General features: G+C 33.9%; 4 protein-coding genes across 5 annotated transcripts; 2 read left to right on the top strand and 2 right to left on the bottom strand.

Annotated features, from left to right (window-relative positions):
• Positions 1-528: 528 nt before the first annotated feature.
• On the bottom strand, positions 529-8,144 carry LOC111014196 (dynamin-related protein 4C). Its single transcript, XM_022288849.2, has 3 exons — positions 7,893-8,144; positions 1,800-2,740; positions 529-1,714 (listed from the first exon to the last, which is right to left on the bottom strand). The coding sequence occupies exons 2-3, from the start codon at positions 2,722-2,724 to the stop codon at positions 636-638; spliced, it is 2,004 nt and encodes a 667-aa protein (XP_022144541.1). The 5' UTR covers positions 2,725-2,740; positions 7,893-8,144; the 3' UTR covers positions 529-635.
• Positions 4,829-7,885, top strand: LOC148209891 (sugar transport protein 10-like). The gene is made up of 3 exons (XM_088127513.1): positions 4,829-5,530; positions 5,631-6,586; positions 6,801-7,885. The coding sequence occupies exons 1-3, from the start codon at positions 5,398-5,400 to the stop codon at positions 7,266-7,268; spliced, it is 1,557 nt and encodes a 518-aa protein (XP_087983639.1). The 5' UTR covers positions 4,829-5,397; the 3' UTR covers positions 7,269-7,885.
• A 2,236-nt stretch (positions 8,145-10,380) lies between the features above and the next one.
• Positions 10,381-12,793, bottom strand: LOC111014124 (sugar transport protein 10). The gene is made up of 3 exons (XM_022288749.2): positions 12,351-12,793; positions 11,295-12,250; positions 10,381-11,083 (listed from the first exon to the last, which is right to left on the bottom strand). The coding sequence occupies exons 1-3, from the start codon at positions 12,481-12,483 to the stop codon at positions 10,616-10,618; spliced, it is 1,557 nt and encodes a 518-aa protein (XP_022144441.2). The 5' UTR covers positions 12,484-12,793; the 3' UTR covers positions 10,381-10,615.
• An 11,317-nt stretch (positions 12,794-24,110) lies between these two features.
• Positions 24,111-26,195, top strand: LOC111014112 (putative F-box protein PP2-B12). 2 transcript variants are annotated; one of them, XM_022288731.2, is made up of 3 exons: positions 24,111-24,637; positions 24,772-24,890; positions 25,286-26,195. In XM_022288731.2, the coding sequence occupies exons 1-3, from the start codon at positions 24,332-24,334 to the stop codon at positions 25,836-25,838; spliced, it is 978 nt and encodes a 325-aa protein (XP_022144423.1). In that variant the 5' UTR covers positions 24,111-24,331; the 3' UTR covers positions 25,839-26,195. The 2 variants fall into 2 exon arrangements, with proteins under 2 accessions (XP_022144423.1, XP_022144425.1); XM_022288733.2 differs by having other exon boundaries at positions 24,116-24,637; positions 25,289-26,195.
• Positions 26,196-27,813: the final 1,618 nt, after the last annotated feature.

Genomic DNA, 27,813 nt, shown 5'->3' with positions numbered 1-27,813 from the left:
GACGATCAATCATCTCAATAGTTGAAGAAGAAGATCAAGAATCAAATTAATCAAGGGTTCTTCAATGAATTAGAGAAATAAGAAAATCAATAATCCACACTACATGATTAATTAAGGGTTCTTCAATGTCTTGTTATACATTGATAGAGAGTCATTCATCTCAAGTGTGAGTTACATGGTTGAAGGACGAAAAAAAAAAGAACTTTCCAACTTTCTCCTCACAAATTTGATATTTAGGACTTATACCATGAATCCAAATAATTCACTTTTTTTTTCCTTTTCTTTTCCCATGTGATCTTAGCTTTTTTCCTACTTTATGTTTGGTTCAAATTTTGGTCATTGGTTAAATTTCTTGAAATATTTTAGATTTGTCAATAATATTATACTTTCTAACATAAAGTAAAGAAAAAATCTAACGTGACGTATTTTCTTCAGATGTCCGCTCCTCCTATTTCTATTACGTCTAAATAAAACATATGAAGTACTAAAAAAAGCCACAAATGATCCAGAATGGTGCAGAAAGACAAATGAGGGGACGGCAGGGCAACTACGTTAAAGAAAAAGCACAACTAAAAACTTCGTTATAGAACACACAAATCCAAAGCATTAGAAAGGAAACTACCATGAATTCACTTTCACTGATCTCCAGTGGTTGAGACAGAATCCACAATACTCCCAACAATCTCCTTTGACTCCTTGAGCAACTTGATACTGTTCTTCAGCTTCTCCCTTTTCACAGACAGTGATGGTGACTCCTCCAACATCCTCTCGATCCCACCCCCCGTCGGGTTCATCAGCTCGCCAATCGTCTCCCTCTCGATCTCCTTGTTCACCAGATTCTGCACGCTGTACTGCAAGTACAGCGCCGTGCTGTCCACCATTCTCCTCAACACAATCTTCCAATATGCCGTCATCCTCATCTTCAAGTCAAAAGCCTGCTGAAGAACATCCGGATGCTGCCACAGATTCCCAACTTCCACCTGTCCGAAATCCTCGATGAACACAGAAGCCGGGTGGTAATCGCTTCTCAAGACTTGATTTAAGAATGCCTCCTGATGAGCCATGAGCTTGCTCCATTCTGTTGTGTATGCAGCATCACAGGTGTAGTCTGTGAGCTTCTCCATTTCTACAACCTCTGTTATCCAGCTCACCGATCTGTCTTTCATCGCTTCCACAACGTTCTTCCCAGCTCGTCTTATGGGCTTCTGGAGCTGTGGATAGTGTTCCGAATGGTGCATCAGCACGGCGAGGACGATGGCCTGAATGTAGTCCCAAACTTTCATGGAAAACTCGACAGGTAAATTAGATATTGTATTCACTTTCCTCTGCAAGATCGAGAGGAAGGCGGCGCGGGGAAGGAAGTTTGGGAGTCCAATGCCTCTAGATTCCTCCAAGACTTTGATCTCTTCCATTAGGAAGTTGGCTGTGTTGTCAGTTTTGATACATTGGTGAAGCTCGAGCGAGTACTGGTTGATCATCTCGACCATCCGGGCTGTCGAATGCATCTTTTCGTCATCGGGGAACTCGTCATATTCTCCTCGGAGGAGGACCTTTCGAAGGGACTCTTTAGCTTGTCCAATGATCTGCATAAATGTCGTCATCGCCTCAGCGACTGTCGATAGTTTCTTCGGCATCTTGTTAAGCTCAGCGATGTTTGCAGCTAACTTTTCATTGATCTGCTTAACCACTTCTGGCATGCATCTTGCTATGCTACCTGTTCAAGAATACATATAGAACATTAAATATATTGTTGATACCTTAATAATAATGATTTTGAGTTTTGAGACTAGTTTTATTACCTGCTTGGATTTGCACCAACTTTTGAGCCAGGACAGGAATGCCCGCAATGGATTTGTCAATCTGAGAGAGAAGAGGATGAGTTGTGAACAGTTTGGCTTCAGCAACTCGAGCTTCCTCGTACGTCTCATCACCGATCCGATTCCTAACGCAGACATAACCAAGCCCGATATTGACATCGTCGGCAGTGACCTTCTCGTGCAGGCCTTCGGGCGCCTTATCGGACTTGGTCACCACTGCCAACGTCCTCATCCCAGCCTTGTCAACACTCTGAGACATTCGGATCGACTCACAAGTTGGAAAATCGACGGTTGCAGACAAGACATTCAAGATGATGCTCTCTTCTGGCTTAATATACTCCATGATTATATTTTTTACTTGGTCATAAATGTCTTCAGGCTGGCCTTGAACAGGCACTCTAGTAATTCCAGGTAGATCAACCATGGTAAGATCAGGAACACCATTTTTCTTCACTACCAAAGTCAGAGGTGTTTTTGATATCCCTTTGCCAGTGCCAGCAATCTCCTCTGTGGCTGTACCGATGTCTTCTGCGATGAACGATTCGTCTGTGTGGATCGTTTTTTCGTTGTACTCCAAAATAAGCTCGGGTTCGGGATCAGGGTGGTTCTGGAGCCTCATTATCAGAGGCACCCTGGTGCAGATGCCCTGACCTCGAGGCAGGCTGATGCCAGCTAACGACTCGAGGACGCTCGACTTGCCTGATGATTGATCGCCGACAACAACTATGGTAGGCAGTTGGATGCCTTCTCTCATGATCATGAGATGACGGAGCTTGTCTACGGCATCGAGGAGGGGGCGGATCCGATCGTTGTAGGAGACGATGAGGGGTGGCCCCGATACCAAATGGCTGTGGTTGCTTGATTCTCCTTGATGAACAGATGAACTACCATTACTGTACTGTGCCATTCTTTTCCTGCAGCCTCTGTGGGGGCAAGAGATCATGGTTAAACTTTGAAGAGACACAGAGATTATAAAGAAGGCTACGCTTTGATATGCATCATGAGCAAACTACAAATATAAACATAAATATATATAGTTTGTTTCCAAGGGCTTGTTCCATGACATTTCCATTTTTTCTTCTAGAAATTAAATATTTGATAACTATTTATATTTCTAGTCAAAATTTTATTAAAAAGGAACAAACAAGAAATGTTCTCATTACCAAATAAGCCTTCAAATTTTTGTTTCTAGTTTTCTATTTCTTGTTTTGGATCTATGAAATGCATCTGAGTAATTATTGTTTCTAGTTTTGAGTTTCAATTTCTAATTATTTGAGAGCAAAAATAAAAGTGTAATTTACTTTTTTTACTTATAAAATGCAAAATAAATTTAAAAATTAAAATGTAATTTTGAATATATATATTTTTAAAAATCTTTTAAAATTTATTTAATCTAAAACTTGAGAGGGCAACAAATAATAAATAATTAACAAACACACCATCTTTATTTTGTTTTTCATAAAAAGAAAGAACGAGCAACAAGAAACAATTACTAAACACATATATTTTTATTTTCTTTCTAAAAAAAAACAAGAACATTTTCATATCATGGTAAACAGTGTCATAATATTCTTTTACACAGAGAAAAGAAAAGGAGAGAAAAAGAAAGTTGGCATGCTTGTTGATTGTCAATTTGTGTCTCCAATTTTTCATAAATTAAAAGCTCCCCGTCAAGCAAAGTTTAAACTTTAATTTAGATTGCAATGGAGGACAAGAATCTTCACCATCTTTCTTGTTAATCATTTTGTTTGAATATAATTCTTTTTCTTGAAATAAAGTCGTAATTCAAAAATATATTTCATGCTCGTCATTTTGTTTTGGTTTTTAAAATTTGCACTTGTTATATTTAATCACTCAACTTTCAAGATTCTTTTGTCTCATAATTTAGCATTCACGTGCATTGCACGTGTTTTTTCAACATTTGTAAAAAGTGAAATTTAAAATTTATTCAATATAATATGAAAATAAAAAGTAACCATAAATTTAAAATTGTACTAATTGTTCATTTTTGAAATACAGTATTTATTTGTTTGTTAAAATTTTATTTTTTTAGTAAAAAACTTACAATGTTATAGAGTAAAACAATAAAATTGAGTCGTATGAAAGGATATGAATATAATGTAAATAATTAGTTATTGTCGATTTTCAATTAGGACTAATTTCATAAATTCAAAGGAAAACAGTGAAAGTTTATTGTCCTAATCAAGACATAGTAACTAAAATTATAGTATGTAATAAAAATGTTCGGTCCAAGAAAAAAAATGTTATAATTAGATATTTAAAACTATAATCAAATATTAATTATGTAGCAAAGAAGAAAAGTACAAGTTTATTCCTATCTCAATTTACTTTTTAAAATTGAAAAATAAAATGTTTATCTAATTTTGAAAATGAAGTTATTTGAAACTTAAAAAAATGATAAGTACAATTACATCTATAAAAATAACATTTTGTGGTTTAAAAAAATGGTTTGTTTAGAAATAAAAGATAAAATAAAAAGAATACAAAAATTAAAGTGCAAATTGGAAAAAAAAAAAACACAACAGCAATAAACTAAAAATAGTAATTTTGAGAAAAAATTATAAATGAATTATGAACTAAAAACAAAAACAAAAAGATAAAATGGCGGAGAAAGTTCCTCCTCACCTTTACACATGGTGTAGATATCAATTATTTTCAAACTCATAGAATATATTAATAATTCTTATTTTTTATTTTTTGTTTTGATGATTTAAATTAATTGCTAATTTTAGAAAATGATGAATGGATATATTGAGATTGGATCAGCATAATGAAACTCCCAAATTTGAAATTATTACATCATTAAGAGAGAGATATGATATTTGTAAGATAAGCATACAGAACCACCATTTTTTTTTTCTTTTCTTGAAAAAGCTTAATTCCCAGATTTGAAAATATTACATCCTTTTAGAAAGATATGATATTTGCAAGAAAATCAAAATTGACAATTTGAACTGAAATTTTTAATAGTTATCATATGTTTTATAACGAGCCATTAAGTGTATTTCAATAAAGATGAAACTAACACTTGATAAGAAATGGAAAAATGACACCAATCATAATATTATAAACTGAATAATACATTTATTCGCAACCAAAAAAATAGAAAGGTATTAAAATCATGACAAAAATAGAAAACTCCATAGAAAAAGGATGCATGGTTGTCAAGGTTGCCAATTTTAGATGTTAAAATTTACATGGAAGAGTTTTAAATAAATTAAATAAAAAATAAAAAAGACACCAAGAAGTTTGCTTGAGTAGAATTCTTGAGGCAATAAAAAAAGAGAGTCAAAGTTGTTACGAGTTTTAATCCAGAAATTTTGAAGGGTGAGGCAGCCATTATTAGCCACTTCAATTCCCTTTATAAAGCTCAAGTGTAAGAGCCAAACCTTGCAGATCATGAAATCTAATCCTTGACAAACAAGGAGTTTCTTTTCTGTTTTTTTTTATTTTTCTGTGTATTTCAGTCAAAATTTTCAAAAAAAAATTAATGGTTTTTTTGTGATAAAAAAAGACACTACTCTACTCGAGATCAGATTGAAAAAAAAGTGGAGAAAAGATGGCAGGAGGTGGATTTGTTTCTCAAAGTGGGGGTAAGGTCCATGAGGGAGGTATCACTGCTTTTGTTCTGGTTACTTGTATGGTTGCTGCTATGGGCGGTCTCATCTTCGGATATGATCTCGGAATATCAGGTTCTCTTTCGTTTTCGTATTTTTCTTTCCATGTGAATGAATTACATTCATTCAGAAAAGAGAAATGATTTGGCTTTTTGTTTTTGGTATTTAATTTCAGGAGGTGTGACCTCAATGGCACCATTCCTGAAGAAGTTTTTCCCATCAGTTTATGAACAAGAACAAAAAAAAGCAGGAGAGGAAAATCAGTACTGCAAGTTTGACAGCCAACTACTGACACTATTCACATCTTCACTATACTTGGCAGCATTATTTGCTTCTTTCTTTGCTTCTTCGGTAACCAGGGCATATGGAAGAAAGATTTCAATGCTTAGTGGGGGTATTGTGTTTTTGTTGGGCTCAATCTTAAACGGGGCTGCTGTCAACGTTGAAATGTTAATCATCGGTCGTTTGTTACTCGGTGTTGGTGTTGGGTTTGCCAATCAGTCTGTTCCCGTCTATCTATCCGAAATGGCACCGGCAAAGATTCGAGGAGCTCTAAACATTGGCTTCCAAATGGCCATCACCATAGGCATTTTCGCCGCAAATCTCATTAACTATGGAACCGCTAAAATCAAAGGCGGTTGGGGTTGGAGGCTTTCTCTAGCTCTTGCAGCTGTTCCTGCAATAATGATGAGCCTCGGAGCGGTACTCCTACCCGACACTCCCAACTCCATCCTCGAGCGAGGCAAAATGGAGAAGGCTAAGAAAATGTTACAAAAGATTCGAGGTATGGATAATGTGGACGAGGAATTTCAAGATCTCGTCGATGCCTGTGAGGCTGCAAAGAAAGTAGAGCACCCATGGAAGAACATCCTGCAACCAAGATACAGGCCTCAGCTTATCATTTGCATCTTTATCCCATTCTTCCAGCAATTCACTGGAATCAATGTCATTACCTTTTATGCACCTGTCCTCTATAAAACTCTAGGTTTTGGTGATGATGCTGCACTATTTTCCGCCTGTATTAGTGGTGGCGTTAACGTCCTTGCAACGCTCGTATCCATTTTCACGGTCGACAAGTTCGGCCGAAAGATTTTGTTCCTTGAAGGTGGCATCCAAATGATGATTTGCCAGGTACTCGATCTCTATGTTAAATTCAAGTTGATAGGTAGGGATCCAGGAAAGGGCGTTGGAGGAGTTACAACTAAGAAAACCTCCCATTTTAATACCATGTTAGACAGGCTACTAAATTCAAAAGATTAAAATATGATATAATCCTTTATATATATTCTTCTCCTTTAACACCATCTTCTTTGGTTGTTGCTTGTTGCTTGTTCCTTGTTCCTAGATTGCAGTTGGATCCATGATATGGAAAGAATTTGGAGTCAATGGTCAAGGAACGATAGAAGGAGGAATTGCAGACATCATACTTGCCCTCATATGCGTTTACGTTGCAGGATTCGCGTGGTCTTGGGGCCCATTAGGATGGTTGGTACCAAGTGAAATATGCCCGTTGGAGATCAGGTCAGCGGGGCAAGCGATAAATGTGTCGGTGAACATGTTGATGACGTTCATCATCGGTCAACTATTCTTGTCGATGCTTTGCCACATGAAGTTTGGTCTGTTCTATTTCTTTGGGGCGTTTGTGTTGGTTATGACGATTTTCATCTCCTTATTATTGCCTGAGACAAAGAATGTCCCAATTGAGGAAATGAACAGTGTGTGGAAGGCACATTGGTTCTGGGGGAAGTTCATACCAGATGATGCAGTGATTGGTCATCATGGCAATGTGGAGCTCTATGGCAAGGGTGTCTAGATTACAACCTAGGCTTCGACAATAATCAGCTTTGTTCTTTCTTTTCTGTTTGGAACTCATATTTTTGGTAGATTTTAAGAGGTTTTCAATAAGGAGAGTAGAGGAGAGGATGGAGTTTGTTCCAATTTTGATTCTCAATGAAAATTAACTCAAACTCACAATTTTGATAAACTACTTCTAAAGTGCTAAATAAGCTCAATGCTTCTTGAGTAACTAGTTTAACCAAAAGTCATAAGCACTTTAGAACGAAGAAAAAAAATTAAAAATAAAAATAAGCTTCGTGATGATACCCAATACCAAACATAGTACCCAATCAATCACTTGAGTAAAAAGCATGAAAAATTCCAAAACTAAAAACAATCCCAAACATAACTCAGCTACAGTAGTCTACTTTTGTTTACTCCATTTCAGTTTTCTTCTTTCTAAAGCTCACACAAAATTTTCTAGGGAACCAAATAGAACAGAGCAGAGAAAACAAAAGAATCTCAGAATAAAAAAGCACCAACATAGAGTAAAATGCAACAATGATGAAATTAAGCCCAAAAAGAAAGCCCCCAACTCCAGCAAGCAAGAACAACAACAGAGAAAATGAAAGCAAACAATAAATAAATAAATAACACTTACAAATTGTAAGACCCTTTGAAGAGAAAGAGAAAGAGAAATAATTTGTTTACGTTTCGTCCTCTGATCCTGTTTTTATAGACTGTGGCGTGAAGGTATGGGATATGGGATTTTTTTTTCTCTCTTTTTTTTGGTTATGGGAGGTCAATCTCTGGTCTTCTCCAAAGAGAGTAGCCTGTTGATGTGGGACTGTGGCATCTCTGCTTTTTCACTTTTTTTTCCGCACAAGTTTTGATTCTTTCTTCTAAAATATTAGGATTTAGGTGTTTTCTTTTTCTAAAAGTTGTTATTTTAGAATTATGATTTAGGAGTTGGGATTTCTTGGAGCCGAAGACTCAGACGAAGACTCAGACTCACTGAAGTTGATGGATTCTGATTTTGATTCTCTTTCTGAATTATGACAAGGTTGGCTTCTCGGTAATTTCCATACCATTGGTTTTCTCCCAAAAAGAAAAAAGGAAAAAAAGTCATACATACAATTTTTACCATAAATCTTAACGAATAAGTTTCCAATTAAAATGTTGAAAATCATGAAAATTAATTAAAGTTAAGTTTGAATTAGTAAATAATTGACCATTTAAAATCATCGTATCTAACGATATAATTGACATTTATATTGAAAAATCAATGTTGATGGACATTTTGAAAAAATTCATGGAAAACATGAAAATATGGGTAAAAATAAGAGATATTTTACAAAATAACATTTTGTATTTTCAAATATATGGTAAAGTTTGAAATTTTAAAAACAACATAATCATATCATTTAATTAAAATATATGAATAAAATAAAAATGAAAAAGTAAAGAAAATATAAATCATATAATATTATAATTTATAATATATTAGGGCTCTTAACTTTCATGGTTGACCTATGGTCAATGAGGGTCAAGGTAAATAATATGATTCAAACTATTTAATTAAAATTCTCACCCCCTACTTGTGTGCACCTCTACGTGTACCTGCACCAACATGCCCACCAAGCTTGAGTGTTATCAATCATTTTAAAGATTATACACCAACAGGGTAGGATAAAGTGATGTCCATAAGAGAAGGTATAATAGCCCATAGAATCTTGGTTTGAGTTCAAAAAACTTGTAAAGAAAAGGTTTGTGCCACCACATTAAGTAGAGTTAATTCAAGAGAACTTAGCAAGCTCTATTTAAGGCACTAAGAGAGTTAATACTATTACAAAGAGATGAACATTGTTGCGTTCCCACAATCTAGGTGAATACAACTGCAAGTGTACACTATATTCTTGTCGATTGTAGTATAAATAAGGTCGAATCCACAGGGACTAAGATATTACTCTAATCGTGCACTTAAGAGTACCCAAAAATGCAAATAAAAGTAATCAATGGTTGTATAACTAGAACTAAGTAAAATATACTATAAAACACAAAGAGATATTCCAAGAGAGAAATATTGTATTTATAAATTCTAGGGCAAAGAAATGTTATAGCAAAAGGAATAGAACGAGAAAATAGTTAATGAGATGGAAACGGAAGAGATCGTGGCATGCATTCACTCACTCACAGAAGATGCTCTAGCATAAAATCGCTACTGATGCTGAAACCGACGTGGTTCCTTTCCAAGAAACCCAAATATGAATATCTACAATTTCCGTTGCTAAATACCCAAACATAAAAAACATTTTATAAGCATGGTTACGCGGACCTTATCCCTAAGCATCCACAAATCTATCATAAAAGAGTAGCTAACCACAAAAAGAGCCAAACATACGACTTGTATACCCTTCCGAGTCTGATAAATGTGGACAGCATAGATGAGTAAGATGAAAATATTATATCAATTCTATTTAACAGCAGTAAAAACATGCTAGAAAGCCTCTGTTCACAAGCTACAGCAAATACACTCTCCAAAAATGGGGTTTAGTTCATGGGGAATGAGACCACGATGATTATGTGAAGGACTTAACCCAGATATAGCCGACAAGATAGACTTGCTAACATTATGGATATGATGGAACTTCTACACCTTACCATCAAAATTGAGGAGCAAAATGAATGCAAGGCTAAAAGGTATCCTAAATCTACTTCTAAGCATAAATTGTAGCAAAATTGAGAGTAAATTACTCTTAGAGTCGAAACATAAATTGTGTTAGAGAAGGGGAGTCATCCAAGTCTAATTAAACCCACCCTAACCAGACAAGTAGGAGAGAGACTGACCAAAGAGTCATGAGTTTGAATTTCCTACACCCACATTAAAAGGTTATATATATATATATATATATATATATATATTTGCTCTCAATTTTTTTTTTCTTTTTTTACTACAATGTTGGGGGGATTCGAACTTAAACCTTTTGGTTGGAAATATATATCAATTACCACTAAGCTATTTTCACTTTCACGTTTAAGGACCTATTAAAACCAAGCTATTTGACCCATTTTAAAATTTATAGATACATATGTTAGATGCAATTTGGAAAGCTAATGTCATCTTCCATGTCGATAAATTCATAGAACAATAGTACAAATTCTCGTTCATCCACCTTCTTTCATGTAAAACTCTCATCTATTAAATTCTCAAATAGGGTAAGGCCGATTCACAAATAGTTCAGGATGGTCCAAGACGATCCATGATGACACAAATAAATTGTTGATGACAAAAAATCCTCTTAAAATCTACCAAAAATCTGAGTTCCAAAAAAGAAAGAACGAAGAAAGAAGAAAGCTGATTATTGTTGCAGCTAGGTTTGTAATCTAGACACTCTTGCCATAGAGCTCCACATTGCCATGATGACCAATCACTGCATCATCTGGTATGAACTTCCCCCAGAACCAATGTGCCTTCCACACACTGTTCATTTCCTCAATTGGGACATTCTTTGTCTCAGGCAATAATAAGGAGATGAAAATCGTCATAACCAACACAAACGCCCCAAAGAAATAGAACAGACCAAACTTCATGTGGCAAAGCATCGACAAGAATAGTTGACCGATGATGAACGTCATCAACATGTTCACCGACACATTTATCGCTTGCCCCGCTGACCTGATCTCCAACGGGCATATTTCACTTGGTACCAACCATCCTAATGGGCCCCAAGACCACGCGAATCCTGCAACGTAAACGCATATGAGGGCAAGTATGATGTCTGCAATTCCTCCTTCTATCGTTCCTTGACCATTGACTCCAAATTCTTTCCATATCATGGATCCAACTGCAATCTAGGAACAAGGAACAAGCAACAAGCAACAACCAAAGATGGTGTTAAAGGAGAAGAATATATATAAAGGATTATATCATATTTTAATCTTTTGAATTTAGTAGACTGTCTAACATGGTATTAAAATGGGAGGTTTTCTTAGTTGTAACTCCTCCAACGCCCTTTCCTGGATCCTTACCTATCAACTTGAATTTAACATAGAGATCGAGTACCTGGCAAATCATCATTTGGATGCCACCTTCAAGGAACAAAATCTTTCGGCCGAACTTGTCGACCGTGAAAATGGATACGAGCGTTGCAAGGACGTTAACGCCACCACTAATACAGGCGGAAAATAGTGCAGCATCATCACCAAAACCTAGAGTTTTATAGAGGACAGGTGCATAAAAGGTAATGACATTGATTCCAGTGAATTGCTGGAAGAATGGGATAAAGATGCAAATGACAAGCTGAGGCCTGTATTTTGGTTGCAGGATGTTCTTCCATGGGTGCTCTACTTTCTTTGCAGCCTCACAGGCATCGACGAGATCTTGAAACTCCTCGTCCACATTATCCATACCTCGAATCTTTTGTAACATTTTCTTAGCCTTCTCCATGTTGCCTCGCTCGAGGATGGAGTTGGGAGTGTCGGGTAGGAGTACCGCTCCGAGGCTCATCATTATTGCAGGAACAGCTGCAAGAGCTAGAGAAAGCCTCCAACCCCAACCGCCTTTGATTTTAGCGGTTCCATAGTTAATGAGATTTGCGGCGAAAATGCCTATGGTGATGGCCATTTGGAAGCCAATGTTTAGAGCTCCTCGAATCTTTGCCGGTGCCATTTCGGATAGATAGACAGGAACAGACTGATTGGCAAACCCAACACCAACACCGAGTAACAAACGACCGATGATTAACATTTCAACGTTGACAGCAGCCCCGTTTAAGATTGAGCCCAACAAAAACACAATACCCCCACTCAGCATTGAAATCTTTCTTCCATATGCCCTGGTTACTGAAGAAGCAAAGAAAGAAGCAAATAATGCTGCCAAGTATAGTGAAGATGTGAATAGTGTCAGTAGTTGGCTGTCAAACTTGCAGTACTGATTTTCGTCTCCTGCTTTTTTTTGTTCTTGTTCATAAACTGATGGGAAAAACTTCTTCAGGAATGGTGCCATTGAAGTCACCCCTCCTGAAATTAAATACCAAAAACAAAAAGCCAAATCATTTCTCTTTTCTGAATGAATGTAATTCATTCACATGGAAAGAAAAATACGAAAACGAAAGAGAACCTGATATTCCGAGATCATATCCGAAGATGAGACCGCCCATAGCAGCAACCATACAAGTAACCAGAACAAAAGCAGTGATACCTCCCTCATGGACCTTACCCCCACTTTGAGAAACAAATCCACCTCCTGCCATCTTTTCTCCACTTTTTTTTCAATCTGATCTCGAGTAGAGTAGTGTCTTTTTTTATCACAAAAAAACCATTAATTTTTTTTGAAAATTTTGACTGAAATACACAGAAAAATAAAAAAAAACAGAAAAGAAACTCCTTGTTTGTCAAGGATTAGATTTCATGATCTGCAAGGTTTGGCTCTTACACTTGAGCTTTATAAAGGGAATTGAAGTGGCTAATAATGGCTGCCTCACCCTTCAAAATTTCTGGATTAAAACTCGTAACAACTTTGACTCTCTTTTTTTATTGCCTCAAGAATTCTACTCAAGCAAACTTCTTGGTGTCTTTTTTATTTTTGTTTAAAACTCTGCCATGTAAATTTTAATTACCTCTAAAATTGGCAACCTTGACCTCCGTGGATCTCCCTTTACCATGGAGATTTTATATTTTTGGTCATGATTTAATACCCTTTTAATTTTTTCTTACCAATAAATGTATAATTTAGTCTATAATATTATGATGGGTGTCATGTTTCTACTTCGTACCAAGTGTTCTTTATTAAAATACACTTACAATACACTCGGGTGAAGTGTGAAGTGTCAAAGTATATTATATTAATTGAATCTGAAACAGCTTAATTAGGTTTAAATTTGATGAAATAGATATATTTGTCCATAAAATATGGAAACCTAACCTACCACCTCATAGTACATATAAGTCTAGTAGTTTGACCTAAATTGAAATGGCTTGTTATAAAACATATTTGTCTCCAACCGGTTAAGTTAAATTATAAGTTCAGTCTCTAAACTTTTAATGTTGTGTATAATAAATTCTTAAACTTTAAAAAGTAACTCATAGGATACTTAACTTTCAATTTTTTGTCTAATAGGTTTCTAAAGTTTAGAAGTGTCTACTAAGTCTCTACCTTTAATTATATTCCGTGTTTAATAAATCTTATCATGTTGATATTTTATAAAACCCATGGATCTTTAAGAAATAGAATTGAATTATTTGTTGTCAAAAGAGTCTAACTCAGTAGTAATTAGCATATAGGTTAGAAAAAAAACACGGAAGATACAATGACGGACAAGGTAAAAAGTTAATATCATATCATGTGGGTTTATTTTTTGTCAATTGTAATTTTCATCAAAAGAAATAAAATGAACTAAATTGAAAATTTTCAAACTCTCAAATAATAGAGATTAAAGTGAGAAAACACTAAAATATTAGCAACTAAGCCTGAGTAAAAATGTTCAATAGAACAAAAGAGGAAATACAATCTAAGAAAAGAAAAAGCCATTGGAGCTAGGAGTGCCCTAAAAATGTGGGTGAGTTGACTTATAGCATGGGCCAATCATCTGCGCAAAACGCTCTCATTTTCACATCCGAAAACTGTTTTCGGCCTCTTTCTTCCTCTATAAAATTTCACTTCTCATTGCCACTCTTCAATATTAACTCATACTCTTCAAATTTCTCCTCTCTTTTTTGAAGGTTGAAAACCAGAAAAATGGCAAGCTTTACTCTCCTCAAAACCCTTCCAAAGTTTTGTCATCTTGGTGCTGCAATTGCAAGGAGATCTACTGCCTCCAACCCTATCCTCCTTTTGCCTTCTAACCCTAAATTTATGCATGTAAGTATTCGCTACAATACTCCGTATTTACTCGATATTGTACTAGATTTTGAACAACAATTCAAATTTGTGTTCGTCTACGAAATGTTAAATTTGTATTTGTATCGAATAGAAAAACAGAATAAATATGAAAGTTTATGGCTCGTTTGGTATAGAAATTTTAGAAATAACCAAAACTACTTTTTCCTTCCTTGTTCTCATTTTCAATTTGTTTCAAAACATAAATAAAAAGATTGTTTTATCATACTTCAATTCTTAAAAGTTGGAATCATGCAATACATTTTTCTTCATTAAAAATAAAGAAACATAAACAAGAAATAGGAATATTACTAAACGAGTCCTTGGGGACTGGAATAAATTTTGAGAACTGACAGTAAAGAATAATGGGTGAGGAGGTAGAGAATTTTAAAAATTTAAAATATGTTGGGCTTTGTCGATTGATCAATCGGAATAATTATTACTGAGTTCTTAAACTTAGAGTACTACAATTCAAATAAGAAGGTAAATATTCAAGCTTCATTAAGAAAGAAGTTACTAATATCTCAAACAATTGAATGATATGCTAATTAAGTCGGTATTAGTTCTTAAGGATTAATAAACTACCACACATAATCCAAAAGCTTAAGTTTATGGGTTGAGTAAATTTTATTAATTTATATGGATTCTCAATACTCCCTCTCACTTGTGAGCTCTAATACCATCTTAAGTATGAATAAATCACCATTCAACTCAAAAGTTTTATTAATATTCATAAGATTTTATGTCAAAACCAATTGGCAATAAAAGGAATAGCTCATGTCTAATCTTAGTCGGATCTCATTTTTGGATTGGAGGCTCGTTTGAGCTGCTTGTTGGGCTCTAATACCATATTAATATTCATGGACAATGAGAGAAGTAACTTATGTCTATTATAAACCATTGTTAGGTCCTCTCTCTTTTCAACATGGGATCCTTAATATGCCCCCTCAAGATCGTGGCTCTTTTGGCTCATCGATCTTGGTCGGATCTCATTTTTGGATCAGTTGCTCGTTTGAGCGTTTTGAGCTCGATACCATCTTAAGGATGAATAAACCACCACTCAACCCAAAAGTTTAAGCTTATGGGTTGGGTAAATTTAATTCATTTATATGGATTCTCAACATTAGTGACCGTGGTTTGAGTTTTTACAATGTTATATTTTGGTGTTTAACAGACAGGTTCACCACAAGATGCCATCAACCCAGGAGCCCCAGAAGCCAAAGATGCCATAAACCCAGGAGCTAATGAAGCAATGATGCCTGGTGAAAGTATGATGACAGAGGCTACTCTACTGCACAACATGTAATCTCTAACTCACAAATTTAACTTCACTTAATTTCACAAACTTATATACCATTAAAGAAATAATAGAAAGGAATAAGAAACTTATTATACCCACTTAATAACAAATTATTTTTATTTTTATTCTTAAAAATTTCAAATGAATTTGGTTATTTAAGCTTTGTTTGATAATGATTCTGGTTTAAGTTTTCTCTTTCTAAAAATTAAAACTTTGTCAAGTCACAATTTCTTGTTTTTCCTTTAAAAAAAAAACTATTGATTTATCTAAATTTCTGTCATGTAAACTTGTCCTTAAAACTTTTAAATCGTCTAATAGGTTCGAATCTTAAAAAGTGTTAAATAACTTTTAAATTTTAAAAACAAATATATAACATATCTATGAAATTTGTCCCTGGAGATAGGGCAGTGTCAATAACGTTAAGGGCTTGTGGTATCACCTATTAGGTTTTGGATTCAAGTCATGTGCTTGTTATTGTGTTGCTCAACCCACGCAATGGGTCCTGATTACTTTAAAATTCTACCATGTCTCCCACAGTAAAATCAATTGTTTTTATTTTATGTAAAAACATAATTTGAAATCTTTTAAATTCACACCATAACAAACAACGGAATTCATTTAAAAATTGTTTGTAGGTGAGGGAAAAGGCAAGCGATATGGGAGGCATGGTGATGAGTGAGATTTCAGAGAAGGCGAAGCAGACGATGGAAGCGGCGTGGGACTCCGCCCAGAGGGCAAAAGACACAGTGGTGGAGGCTACCAAAGAATCTAAGGAATTTGTCAAAGCAAACGCAGAATCTGTCAAGAAGAGCATGAACACCAAGAATCGTCCTTGAACTTTTATTTTACACACAATTTTTCTCATTCCAATATCCCCTCTTTTCCTGTCTTGGACACAGGTTTTGCCACAGGCATGTTTTACTTAATTTAAATAACCCTTTTCCAGGAGCTCATTTGGTCTTTTCACCATTTCAAGTGTCACCAAATTGACTTCTTCTTTCTCCTGTCTAAAAATATATTAAACTAGAGGGAAAGTCTAGCACCAAATGAATAGATTGAAAACAAGAATAGTAATTCGATGAACATGCGAAAATAAGGAAAAAATAGTTGAACTAAAAGGCACATATTTTCTTTTCGTAGGTGGCTAACAAACTACGACGATTGTTTTTTAGGATACAATGACGAACGCGATGGGGTCTCGTAGTTCAGAAGCTCGTGATGCCTTCGTAAACAAATTAGATATATAAATAAAATGAACTAAATACATAAATGTGTGTTGTCCTTCATATATTTTGTTGAGAAAAAAGAAATATAGATCAATTGATTAAATTTCTTTAGGAACTATTTGAATTTTCTGGAATCGATATGGGTGCAGTTAAAAACAAATAAGTAAGTAACAATAATATAAGGAAAAAAATTAGATAGGGATAGAAAAAGCTTAGCACCACATGAATTATAGTGGTTCGTCATAGTCAAGATATCACTATCCAATGACTATCTAACTGGCTTCTAAATATCCCACTACTAGAAAATTGGGTTTTCGTGACGTTCAAAATAAAAATCACGAAAGGCAAAAAATGCATTTTTGGAGGGAAAAAACTGAGATTTCCGGATATTTGACCTTTCGTGACGTTTTTTATCCATGTGGTCGTATTTTGATTGATTATGCAGTGACGTGTGAGTTGCGATGTGATTTGCAACTTCATGTAAGATTGTTAAAGAGAATGCAACCATATTACTAGAATGGTCATAAGCTGATCCTAAGTGTGTGGTATGAACTCCTGCAAATGTCATGCATGATTGTTCATCGTACCCAAAACAAGTCTTATTGTTGAGTTTGTAAAGAGTGTGAGTGCAAACAAAGTCTCACATTGGTTAGGGAATGAGGTGATCCATGGTATATAAGGGAGGACAATTTTCTCCATTGGTACGAGGTTTTTTTAGTAGAACCAAAAGCAAAGTCGTGAGGCTTATGTCCAAAACGAACAATATCGGTAACAAGCAAAGTCGTTCTTCTTATGAGTGTATATATAAGCTGGTTAAGGGCTTAGATAACAAGATATGCACCATTTTAATACCCTAAGAAGAATTCTTCGTTATGAGATCATGAATAATGACTATCCATTGAAGAACTAACAGGACTTAAAAGGAGTAAATTAAAGATGGCTCTAGGACAAAATGATAATTTCGTCTAATTGGAATCATAGATATCAAATTGTGAATGATAAATTGGACTATTATAATTATATTATGTACATAATTCATCTACGGTGCATGCAACACTTGGTCTATAATTAAGTCGCCTTAAGTTAATGGTATATAGAATTTACTTGATTAATAATTTACCATTAAGTTTTGGAAGTCCAATGGAACCTGAGTACTTGAATCTATAGAAGAGTTCGTGAATCCAAACCTATGAAATTGGGTAAACCAAGTAATTATATAAATTAAAAATGAATTTTTTACTTTTATAATTAATTTTGAGTTAAAAGAGCCCACCATAGTTTTGGCCTAAAGTTTGTATAAGCATAATTATAGGTCAACCCTAGAGTAATGTGATTGGAATGAACGTTGGTTCGCCCCAAGACTTGGATTGCTAAACCATTTAGAAATCAAATATTGGATGAGCATTATTTTTCTTTTAGAATTACAAAAACTAATAAAAAAATAGAATCCCAATCTTCTTTTCTTTACCCACTGCAACAAATCTTGATTTTAACGTCCGACAAAAAAAATCTCATTCTTTTCCTCACAATTTGTTGAATCTCCACAAAGCCTTCTGTGCTAAGACTTGAATAAAGATGGTAAGGTTTGTGGGAATCTTCTAAAAAGGAATCGTACGTGCTAGGAATTGGGAAGAGTTTGAGAAGGGAAATTTGTAGAGAAATTTATTAAGAGATTCTTAAATTTAGACCCATCGCAACAAATTTAGCTCATCATAGTGGATAAGAGATTTATGTCTATGTACTTATCTTACTACTTTATTCTTAAAACGGAAAATTGCTTTAGAAATAAAATAATAAAACAAAAACTTAAACATGGACCTATTACCTTTTAAATGAAAGTTGAAGTTCAAATGATCTAGGATTTCAATATTTTATAGACATATGTAAGTGTTAATCTAAATTCCTAAAATACTAAAAGCAACGTGAAATAGGAGTATAACCCAGTTTGCATGATGGGGTGAGCATTGCACATGGTACATTAACCAGTTGCAGGTTCATTTTTAAGGTTAAGGCAGTAATAAGGGGTTGGTTTTCCAAATTCTGCTTTTCTCGTGTGTTTTAAGTGTTATTTTTAAAACATTCTCAACTTTTTACCCTACAACTGATTACGTACTCCAAACGATTTACAAACTTATTTAAAACAAACCAGGTTTTGTGGAGATCAACTTCGATTACTCCCAATTATCACTTGTCACTTATTATTCAACTGTTTTATCTATTTTAACAACTATTTAATTTCTTGGCTATGTTTAAAAATTCACTTATTAAATTCTAATATTTACAATTGTCTCATCCAAATCAAATTTGAGTCAATTGTTCAATTGGATTTGATAAACAAATTTGTTCAAATTTATTAATCAAATTTGTAGATGTGAGAATTTAATCTGTGCGTGAATGAAATAAAGAAAATAAATTAGAGATGCTAGTGCAGTCCACGGTCAAAGTTAGAAGCCTACTGTCATGGCATAGCAAGAATAAGTTCAAAGGAAAAAAGAAAATCCAAAGTACGAGTTGGCTGGCATATTTTTCTTTCAATACCTTAATAAAAGGTTCACGAGTCGTAGTTTTTCTAATATGAACATAATTCAGCAATAATTGATATTTATTTTTTTTTTGGAGATCGGATGTTCAAACCCCGTACTTTCAATTATACTAAAAATAATCCACCTATATATAGGTATTGGGAATGAGAAGATGCAAACTTCCTTATTAAGAATACAAATTGGAAAAAGTGAATGGGCCTCCCTCTTTTAAAAAAAACACGTAAAATGAAGATTCGAGACTTTTATTTTTTTTATCAATGAATGATATATATCTTTAACTAATTAAATTATGTATAATAAAAAGTCTTTATAAATCCACTCTATAATAATTAATATTAAAAAGGAAAAAGGAAAAAAAAAAAAAAAAGTGTTCAGATCCAAGGCAACCAAATATTGCTCAGCTTGCACCAACTGCACATCCTTTATGAGATGGACTCTGACGCAGAAAAGATTTCCTCTTTTCTCTCTCTCCAAACCAAAGCCCCCATTTTATTTATTAAATTATTATTAGCCTAACTCATAAATACGAGCTTTTCAAACATGTGTTTGACGTTGATGCTGCAACTTAAAAGGAATTCTTTTTCCCTTTTCTCAAAATATATTTTTATTTCTACTTTTGAAAATTATAATATGGTAATTTGTAAAATTACTTTTTGCAACCATGTGACTTGGGAATGAAAATTGATTTTCTTTCTTTCCTAAAACGTGGCATAGCCACGAAAATATATATATATAGACACACAAACGTAGTTTTTGAAGTTAACCATTTGGATTTAATCTCAAAATAAGTATAGTTCAACGTTAATTGACATATATCTCAAACGAAGAGGTTGTGAACTCGTACGCCCCACATGTTGTATTAAAAAAATATATCATTTGGACTTAATTCTACTAAAAATTATCATAGAAAATAATTGTTATGCAACGAGAATCGATAGTCGAGCTACAAGTCACGATCGGAGGGGAGCCCACTGGGCCACGAAGGGCTCGGTCCCGACCCGGACTCGATCCCGACCCGTGCTCGGCCCACGGCCCAGCCAGCAAGTCCCCATCTTCGATCGACGATTTCGCCCAGGCCCTGCAACGGTGAATTAGGGTTAGCTACGGAAAGTGGAACTACTTCACGGCTATAAGTAGCGATCCAGCCTTAGAGGTAAGGGCATCTAAAAGTTGACCACATTTGCATTATTCTCTTGCTAACTTAGGCATCGGAGCCCGTGTAACTAGAGTCACACCGGTTTAGCTCTATTTGGTTTTGCAGGTTTAGTCCCGAATCATCAAGTTTGGTGCATGCGAGGAGGAGTACCGGAGGACCGAAATCCACACATTGTCGTTCCAAATTCGTGATTTTTTTATTAATACTATATATTTTGAATAGCTTCGAAATTAGTTCAACTCCATTGGGTTGACATGAAATAAATTGTTAAAATAAAAAATGACTATTACATGAAATATTATTAAAATATCAAGCATATAGCACATACGATGCTAGATGCTAAATTTTCGTAATAGTTACAATTACACTCGATCAAACCCCATAAATGAGCTCTCTTAACCTAAATCCAAGTTTAACTCAAAAAAATAAAGTAGCAACTTATTTTCAAAAAAAAGAAAAAAATAAAGTACCTACTTGATTCAGAACATTTTCAGTGACACGTCACATGACTTTTTGATTAATTATTTTATAGTTTTACAATTTTTTTAATTTATTTATACTATAATATTTTTTCTTCTAATAAAAATATATATTGATGTGATTTTATTATAAACATTACAATTTTTATTTAATTTATCAATTAATTATTTAATTTTACTTGCCAAAACGAGCATAGCTCGACGGTAATTGGTATATACCTCCTACAAAAAATATCAATAATAGAGGACTTATCTTCGAAAAAACGAGAATTTCTTTCAAGTCAAATATTCCAAAGTATAGCTCTTGAAGCACATCTCCAAACAAAAGTGGTCTTCTTAGGGAGAGTCCACCCAAAAAAAACCTCGTCCGTCCAGTCGTCGATCTTTTTAGGAAAGCATATAGAAATATCAAAAGAATCCAAGAGGAAAATCCAGCTCTTGGTCGCAACGAGGCAGTGCAAAAACATCTGGTCTAAGCTTTCACTAGGCATAAGACAAAAGGAGCACACCGAAGGGGATAAAACCCAATTTTTGCATTTTATCTGAAGCCTCTCATGGGTGTTAAGATACTAGTAGAAAAGTGCAAAGGGTGTTAAGATACTAGTAGAAAAGTGGTCTTCCATGACAGTTGTGAAAAGTAAAAAAATTTGGAGGAAAAAAAAAACTGTCATAAATGATGGAGGCGCGTTTTGGCGAGAAAAAATGCTATTTTTCGGATTTTGTAAGTTTTATGACAGTTAACTATCACGGAAATCGAATTTCCAATGACAGTGAAAAACTATCACGAAATGGTGGAGGCGTGATTTTGGTGGGAAAAAACGATGATCTACGAAATTTCCTTGTTTTATGACATTTTATATATAATTGTCAAGAAAACTAAAAAAATTTCAAGTATTCCGTGACAGTTACCTAGACCCATTTCAAGTATTCCGTGACAGTTATCTAAACCATCTTGAAAATCTATAACATACAAAATGTGTCACAAATGATTTTGAGCGCATTTCATTTGAGTCGGCAGTTTTATGGATGATATTAATTATTTCGGGATTCTTCGGTCGTATCGAGTATAGATTTATGGCTTATCGAGTATAGTTTCACTAGGCATTCCTAAATAAAATATTCATATTTAAATTATACCCTGAATTTTTTTTAATTGGAACGAAATGTAGTCAACTCAATCGACTACTTAGGAATTCATTTTGGTTTAAATTGGAACTAGTTAGGTTCATGAACCTTTAAATTTTTTATAACATAAAATTTTGAATTTTAGATAAATTTTTTTAATTAAATCTTAGTTTTGAAATTTTTTTTTCATAAGATTCTTGCCCAAAGACTTTCTTTAATAGTCCTTGTACTTTCAATATTTGTTTTGGTCTATGTACTTTAATAGAAACTTATTGATATAAAGTCATTGTCACATTTCAAGAAATATATAGAGTGTACTTGTTGAAATTGTGATAGAAAAATAAGATTAAAAATAACGTAAATAGACAACAAATGAGCACCTTTAGAAACAAACCAAACTTAAAATTATAAGGACCCAAATAGCACCTATTAACTTGTAATTAACTAGAAATAAGAAATAGATATTATAGTAATTGCTTTATATCTAATTCCTATTTCGATTTTTGACATTTTTAAGTAAACTATATTAATTGGTTTCTAATTTCGATTTCAAAAAATTTATTGTAAACAACATCAAAATAACTAACGTACTCATCCTCCATACAATGCACTCAGTCAACTTTGCATTAAATATCGTCGTCCTTGCCCCACTATCTCTCACCCCTTTCTCTCACTTTGTATCGACTTTGCTTCCAATATGTGCGAAGATGGTTTATATTCCTATCCAAAAACAGCTAGCATTATTTTAATCTATATAGTCTCAAAATATATATTTTGGTACTGTTACTTTTGTAAAAAATAATAATTTTCATCCATATTTATAAAGATTTAAACATAAAATTTATATACAATAAAAATTCTTTAATACAAATTTATGACTATATTTCACTAAATTTTGTGTTTAAAACGTCATGCTAAATTTATGATCGAAATGAAAATGAAAATTGTCACTTTAAAATACAAGAATCAAAACATAACATTTTGGTAGTAATGACAAAAATCAATAGCGGATCCAGAATTTTGTGTCATAAGGGCACAAATTGCTGCTAAACATCGTGAAAAACTATCAATTATTTTAAACTTGAAGTTAACAATTTTTATCAATTTGCACATTACAATTTGGATAATTTGGATAAATGTTGCAACCTTCATAAACTTTTAAAAAGTGTTACAAATTTTATTACCACATGATAAATTTTTATTTTGAAAATTTTCTTTAAAGAAATAATTGTCATATATTTGTGTCAACAATGAATTAGAAAAAACATTCGAGAGGCATGAAATTGATAGAATTTAGAAAAAAAATAATATTAAAATTAATTTTTTAACTTAAATTTATAAATTTTGGCAGAATTATTCCTAAATTTTATACATTAACGAAATTTAATCGATAAAATATATTTCTTTCTTTTTTGCAAAAATATAATTAAGACAACAAACCTACATAGAATTTGGGACTTGGTCAACAAGAGGGTATTCGTCCAAATTCAAAATTGAAGGATAAAAATAATATTTAATTATAGGTTAAAATACTATTTTAGTCTCGATACTTTTAGCCTCAGTTCATTTACTCCTTGTACTTTGAAAATGTTCATTTTGGTCCCTATATTTTTAACTTTGGTTCATTTTTAGTCCATGTATTTTGAAAATGTTCGTTTTGATCTCTGTACTTTTAAAAAGTGATAATTTTAGTCCATCTTCATAATATTTTAACACAAATTCACATGACGGAAACAATTTAGTATAAAGTAATGTTTACATTGTAAGAAATATATTAATTATAATGTGGTGTTGTAATTGCAATAGAAAAAATGAAATTTAAAGTAAAATGAAATGATCAAAATAGTCGATATTTAAAAATATAGGACCAAAATAAACAATTTCAAAATACAGGATCAAAATAAATATTTTAAATGTATAATAGCTAAAATAAATCAGAACTCAGAGACCAAACTATATATTTTAACTTGAATTATAATTAGCGTGTTGAGAAAGCAGAGAGAGAAAGAGAATGGTGGGGAAATAAAAAAAAGATAGAAAAATAGAAAGAAACAGAGGAGAACCGACAGTTTCTCCTTTTTCTTAGAATATAATTTACCAAATTGAGAAAGATGAGTTTCCACACTCCAACCTTAACCGCTAAGCTATCATCCGAATTCCCATTTCCCATCCCCTCTCTCTCTCCCATTCTCTATAAATTCATTCCCCAAATTTCTTCCACGTCCTTCTCACAGATAACTGAGAATCACAATTCCAATTCCATTTCCAATTCACAACCGAACCGACAGCGACAGCGACATCGATATCAAAAACAATAACACAAACCAAAAATACCTTCGAGACGACACACACAGCAATTGAGGAACAATCGGCGGATCGGTGCTTGTTATTGTTATGGGGAACGGCGAGGGAAACTACGGCGGCGGCTGGGCGGCGGTGGACTTCTCCGCCCTGCCGGAGGGGTGCATCGCCCACATACTCTCCTTCACCACCCCTCACGACGTCTGCCGCTCGGCCTTGGTTTCGTCCGCCTTCCGTGCCGCGGCGGAGGCGGACGGCGTTTGGGACCGCTTCCTCCCGCCAGAGTACCGCCGTGAAATATCCGACGCCGTCTCGCACATTTTTCCTTCCTTCGCCTCCAAGAAGGAGCTCTTCCTCCACCTCTGCCGCTACCCCATCCTCATCCACGGCGGCGCTAAGGTCCGTTATCTCCCATATCCCCCACCGCCATTCCATTATTCCATTATTCTAATTTCATTAAAATAATAATAATAATAATAATCTCATTTGTATTTATGGGTTTCTTTTTCCTTTCAATTTATTGTTAATTTCAGAGCTTTTCACTGGACAAAAGGACAGGGAAGAAATGCTTCATGATCTCTCCAAGACAACTTTCCATTGTTTGGGGCGATGCTCCTAGGTATTGGAGGTGGACCTCTCCTCCTGAAGCCAGGTAATTAATTTCTCTCTCTAATTCCTTTAATTGATGCGATAATTAGATCATGTCAAAATCATTTTATGTTTGTGATGTTTACTGAAAATCAAGTTGACTTTGAAAAATCAGATAATAAATATCTTTTTTCAATCTGAAACACACCCAAAATTAATGGGTTTATTACAATATACTAATTAATTTTTAGTGTAGTATATTTGAAGTGAAATAGTTGAATTTCCATAACCATTTCTAAACTACTCCTTCAGAATCAGATTATCAATGTAGGGAGTTTAGTAATTTACAATAATTTTTTTAGTAGTATATATTTCTAAAGTTGTGTTGGTTAGACAAAACTTTAGGAAAAATGTTTTTATATTTTAATTTTCTAAAAGCACTTTTTACCATTTCAAAAGTAGGTTTGGGGAGGTAGCGGAGCTAGTGAGCGTGTGTTGGCTGGAGGTGCGGGGTAAGATTGAGACGGGGATGCTGTCTCGTGGCACATTATATACAGCCTATCTGGTGTTCAAGCCCACAACCTCCAACTACGGCTTCCAGCACCAGCCCGTCGAGGTCGGTGTCGGCCTCGTCGGGACCGAAACCCCCAAGCAAGATGTGTATTTAGATGTTGTAGAAAGAGATCAGTGGCGGCGGCGCCACCAGATCATGTCGAGGGGCTTCGGCCTCTTCAACCTCAGCAGACGCCGCATCATCGGGACACAAGAACCTGCAATGTCCCGTGAGGTCACCACCAGGAACGATGCTGATGCAGCCACTGCGGAGGGCTACCGTCGCCGGGTCGCCGAAGAGAGGGGGGACGGGTGGCTGGAGGTTCAGCTCGGCGAGTTCTTCCACGACGGGGCCGAGGGGGAGCTGGAGATGAGTGTCTCAGAGGTGAAGGGTGGGCATTGGAAGGGTGGTCTACTAATCCAGGGAGTGGAAATCAGGCCAAAAGCCTTGAAAACCTGATGATGCCAATATGAACAAAAATAAATAACAAAACAAAACTTTCTATTTTTTACTGCAAATGGTGCTTAATAGTTAATATTCAGAATTGAAGATAAAGTAGTAAAGCCCGTATGTAAATTTTTAGAGTGTTTGTCTTGGGATTTTGAGGCTGTTTATGTATCAGCTTATAGTGAGAAATGGTGACCAAATTAGAGAGATGGTAAGATGAATAGATTTTAGAGATCTGTTTGGTAATGCCTTCTCTCTTCTTCTCTTCTGTGTTAAGTATATGGCTCTGCTTTTTACAGTTGTAAATATGGATTATTTGGGAATGTAACTTTTTGCATGTATGATCATGATGATGCCAAAGTTTTCAGATTTCGTGTCCCACAAGAAATGATTGATGTTAGGGTCGGTTTGTTTTCATCTATTTTCGAGGTACGGGATATTAGATATCTACAATTATTACATGTCGGGCTATATTTATAACTATGTTTGTTTTTCAAGATTTATATAATATATTAAAATTAGATCATATAATTTATGTTAAAACAAATGAAAGATTGTACCTTACCTTTCAATTGAAAATAAATTAAGATGATATTATACTGTTACGACTACAATTAATGCAACATATACATATAATTGTAGTTAGTCATATTAGTGAATTAATGTATTACTTTATTTTTAAAATAAAATTAAAATGAGAATTAAAGAAAATTGAGGAAATAAAATATATATAAAATAAAAATGACAAAAGATAAAATTGTTATCAACTAAAAATCTATGTTACACGTCCAAAATTGCTTAGATGTCTCGTATGGGATCTTAGGATGTCTATACATCTAAAAAAAATGAAATATTTGGTTTCTTATCGGTGATCAAATCTTGTTCTCATCACTAATCATTGAAAATTTGATGACTCATTTTTAAAAAATTATATTTTTACATTTTTCTTATTTTTAGTTGTCGAACATTTAATGGCAGTAAAAACAAGATTGGTCACAATCGTAAGAAGACAAGTATTTTCAATCTAACAAGGTCTGAATATTTAACATTAATTATACTATCAATAATCAAATATAGGAATCTACTTGTTCAATTCTCTGTCTATCTCAGATTTCCACCAAACGTACAACCACTCAATAATGGTGAAGTTATTAGTGGGGAGTGTGATTTCTTCCATTGCATTGGGAGAGGTTCTTTTTTCCTGAAATACAAAGAAAATGGAATTTGAGGACCTCTTTAGTACCGTTTCTATTTCTTGTTTCTCATTTTCAATTTTATTAAGAAAGTTAAGTATTTTGCAACTAATTACGTTAAAAATGAAAAAACAGAAATGGAATATATAATTGGTAACGTTTCCCATTAACAAGTATGTATATTATTATAAAGACATGCATATCACAAATATGCGATATATAATTTACGTTATCTATAAAGTAATTGTTTCAGAATAGTAATCAAATAAGATAAAACAAAAGATGAAACATATATAATTTTTGCATTTTCTTACCATTTGTATATTGCTGTGTTCAACTCTTACCATTTTAAGTTTCCTAGTAAATTTTATTAAAGTAGCACCTCAACTCACTCAAACCATTTTCAAAAGATTTAAATTAATAGTAAATAATTGTCGGTAGAACGATACATATCGTTATGACTAATATATAGATTCAAGAATGAAGTTTAAATAGGTAAATACAGAAGTTTTCTCTCTCCTCCAAATCGGTAAAATAATAAATATAATATATTAATAACTACTCTTTCCGTTTTTTTTAGTTCAACAATATTGTGGGATGAAAATTCAAACCTAGCTCTGACTTTTTTGGTATCTCCTTATTTTTATGTTTATTTTGTATTTACATATTGTTTGGATTTTTTATTTTGATATATGCAATTTCAATTTTATTAAGTTACAGAGTTAATTGAATATAAAAATTTTAAATAAAATTTCAATTTTTTTATACTGCACCAACCTTTGGGCTTTAGTGTA

This window comes from Momordica charantia, assembly GCF_013281855.1.
Source record: "Momordica charantia cultivar OHB3-1 chromosome 8 unlocalized genomic scaffold, Mcharantia_2.0 BLBB01000008.1, whole genome shotgun sequence".
Classification (NCBI taxonomy): domain Eukaryota; kingdom Viridiplantae; phylum Streptophyta; class Magnoliopsida; order Cucurbitales; family Cucurbitaceae; genus Momordica; species Momordica charantia.
This window is presented reverse-complemented; position numbering and strand designations above follow the sequence as displayed.